Source organism: Myotis brandtii, unplaced genomic scaffold (genome assembly GCF_000412655.1).
Source record: "Myotis brandtii unplaced genomic scaffold, ASM41265v1 scaffold581, whole genome shotgun sequence".
Classification (NCBI taxonomy): Eukaryota; Metazoa; Chordata; class Mammalia; order Chiroptera; family Vespertilionidae; genus Myotis; species Myotis brandtii.
The window spans coordinates 593,033-595,955 of NW_005370182.1; the positions used below are offsets into that span (position 1 = coordinate 593,033).

The 2,923-nt window shown below is 52.9% G+C and overlaps 1 protein-coding gene and 1 long non-coding RNA gene across 2 annotated transcripts in view; one reads left to right on the forward strand and one right to left on the reverse strand.

The window, feature by feature from the left end:
• LOC106728278 overlaps nucleotides 1-2,923 on the reverse strand; it is a 12,327-nt gene that overhangs the window by 4,565 nt on the left and 4,839 nt on the right. The gene's annotated exons all lie outside the window — the stretch shown is intronic.
• The window catches only part of ARHGEF25 (Rho guanine nucleotide exchange factor (GEF) 25), an 8,396-nt gene that overhangs the window by 1,794 nt on the left and 3,679 nt on the right, over nucleotides 1-2,923 (forward strand). Inside the window, 6 exon segments of the mRNA XM_005879033.2 lie at nucleotides 1,041-1,255; nucleotides 1,391-1,486; nucleotides 1,791-1,867; nucleotides 2,047-2,113; nucleotides 2,562-2,665; nucleotides 2,869-2,921. Coding sequence (XP_005879095.1) covers nucleotides 1,041-1,255; nucleotides 1,391-1,486; nucleotides 1,791-1,867; nucleotides 2,047-2,113; nucleotides 2,562-2,665; nucleotides 2,869-2,921 — 612 coding nt within the window.

Here is a 2,923-nt window from a genome sequence, read left to right on the forward strand (position 1 = left end):
GGGGGGCCCGGGCGCCATGCGGGAGGGGCACAAGGGGGGTCGCTGTGCCTGTCCCAATGTGATCCGAAAAGTGCTGGCAAAATGCGGCTGCTGCATCGCCCGGGGGGGACGTGGTGAGTGTGAGGTCTCCAGTGCTCAGCGTTGAATGGGGGTGGGCTGAGGGGTCAGGACTTATGTTCGTCTTGGCCCTAGGGGTTTAGAAGCTGGAGACTGTACCTGTATTTTCCAGGAAATACTTAATAGATGATCTCTAAGATCCCTTCTGCCTCCAAATTTCTAACTAGTTAAGGAAATTGGGGAAGGGGCAGGGCTTTCCTGTAGTCAGCCGGGTATGAGAAAAAACCCTCTACCATCCCCTCTGGCCTAGAACCGAATCTTCCCTCAAATCCTTTTGCTAAGGATTCTACTTCAGCTCTGAGGAGGGACAGAGGGATGGAGGGATGAGGAATGAGAGGATCGACCAGGGGCTTTCTTAAAAATCGCAGCTCCTCTGTCCCTGAGCCCAGGCCAAAAATAACCCTGATAAGCTTTCCTCACTTGCCCCTTCCATTGGGTCTGCGCATGTTGGGGAGGTGGGCTACAGACGCCTTTTTTTATGGTAGTGATTACTGAAATTGGTGGAGGAGGGGACTGGGGGTGGCAGATGTGCTCTTAGCTCTTCATACCCCCCTTCTCAGAGAATGGTTTGTACCCACTGGAAGGGGGAGGGCTGTAGGAGAGCAGATGGCCGCCCCCAGCTTCCAGTGTCTGTCCAGATGGCTGCCCCCACCCCCATATCTGTGCCATGCTCAGGATATCGGGGAACCTCCACGTGTTACTGGGGGGTTCCAGGCCTGGGGAGCCAGGCATTTACTGTCCTTCCAAGGGTGCCCTGGTGAAATTTTCTATCCTGGCTAACTCAAATGAGGACGGTAAGAGAGTGAGCCCTGGGAAGAGGGGACGAGCATCATAGAGAGGAGACTCTGAGAGCTTCCTAGGGATCCTGAGCCTGGAGCTAGAGCAATATCTATCACCCCTTTTCTTTCTCCCCACCCCCTTAGAATCCTACTCCATTGCTGACAGTGAGGGGAGTATCTCAGCTTCAGCTGCCTCGGGTCTGGCTGTCCCCTCTGGCCCCACCTCTGGCTTCAGCTCTGAACCCTGTTCCCCGGGCCCCCCAGGGCCCAGCAGTGGCCTGAGAAGATGGTTGGATCACTCCAAACATTGTCTTAGTGTGGAAACTGAAGTAGATGGTGGCCAGGCTGGACCATATGAGGTGAGCAGGGAACACCACAGAAGCATGTAGGCCATCCATGTAGGACACTGGGAGAGAAGACAAGTTGGGGGCTATTGGTTAGTGGGGAGACACAGCGACTGTCCCTGACCTCTGGCACTTGACCTTGGCCCCTAGAACTGGATGCTGGAACCAGCTCTAGCCACAGGAGAGGAACTTCCAGAATTGACCCTGCTGACCACACTGTTGGAGGGCCCCGGAGATGAGACGAAGGTATGATGATGAAATGGGTCTGGGTGGCTCCAACTCACCCAAGAGGCATCCATTTGCTTCCTCTAGGACAGTGGTTCTCAACCTTCTGGCCCTTTAAATACAGTTCCTCATGTTGTGACCCAACCATAAAATTATTTTCGTCGCTACTTCATAACTGTAATGTTGCTACTATTATGAATTGTAATGTAAATATCTGATATGCAGGATGGTCTTAGGCGACCCCTGTGAAAGGGTCGTTCGACCGCCAAAGGGGTCGCGACCCACAGGTTGAGAACCGCTGCTCTAGGATGTTCTTTTCTTTCAGCTCCCTGAGGAGGAGAGTTTGTCCCAAGCCCCTGAGAGTGAGGAAGAACAGAAAAAGAAGGCTCTGGAAAGGAGTATGTAAGTGTCCCCACACTCTCCCTTCCTCTCTGCCACTCTACAACGCCCAGAGGACTGTCCCTCACATTTTAGATTTGAGAATTGGAATTTCCTCTGAGGTTGGCTGTGGAAATGAAGGGGCTTCTAGTCCAGGAGGGAGAAAGTGGCTAAACCAAGGATGTGCACTCCTTTCTTCCCAGGTATGTCCTCGGTGAACTGGTAGAGACAGAGAAAATGTATGTGGAGGACTTAGGGCAGATTGTGGAGGTAACTCCCTTTTCCCTTCCCAGCCCTGACCCAGCCCTTTTCCTCTGCCCCGGGCTAATTTTAAGAGATGCCTTGCCCGGCTGGCATAGCTTAGGGGTTGAGCATTGACCTATGAACCAGGAGGTCATCGTTCGATTCCTGGTCAGGGCACATGCCCAAGGTTGTGGGCTCCATCCCCAGTATGGGGCGTACAGGAGGCAGCAGATCGATGATTCTCTCTCATCATTGACGTTTCTGTCTCTCTCTCTCCCTCTCCCTTCCTCTCTGAAATCAATAAAAATATATTTTAAAAAAATAGGTAAAAAAAGGAAACAAAAGAATAAAAGATGCCTTGATGCTCCTTTGTCCCACCTTCCCAATCCCCCTACATCCTGCACTTATTATGGAGGTAGCGTTCCCACCAGGACTGGCCCCACATACCTATGTTCCCACCCCAAACTTCCCATAGGGTTACATGGCCACCATGGCTGCTCAGGGGGTCCCAGAGAATCTTCGAGGCCGTGACAGGATTGTGTTTGGGAACATCCAGCAAATCTACGAGTGGCATCGAGAGTGAGTGGTGGAGCCCTAAAAGCGGGGGGAGCGGGGGTGGGGGGCATATGTCTGGTTGTCTCAGCGTCCTATCCATGGCCCAGGAGCAATTGTTGCCTGAGGAGGGTTTGGAGAGGCTTCAAGGGGAGCATTACTAGGGCAGACAGCCCTAAGTTGCAGGGGTGGGGATATTTGACCTATCTTTTCCCTGCCAACCCCGCTAGCTATCTCCTGGGGGAACTACAGCGATGTTTGAAGGATCCTGATTGGCTGGCTCAG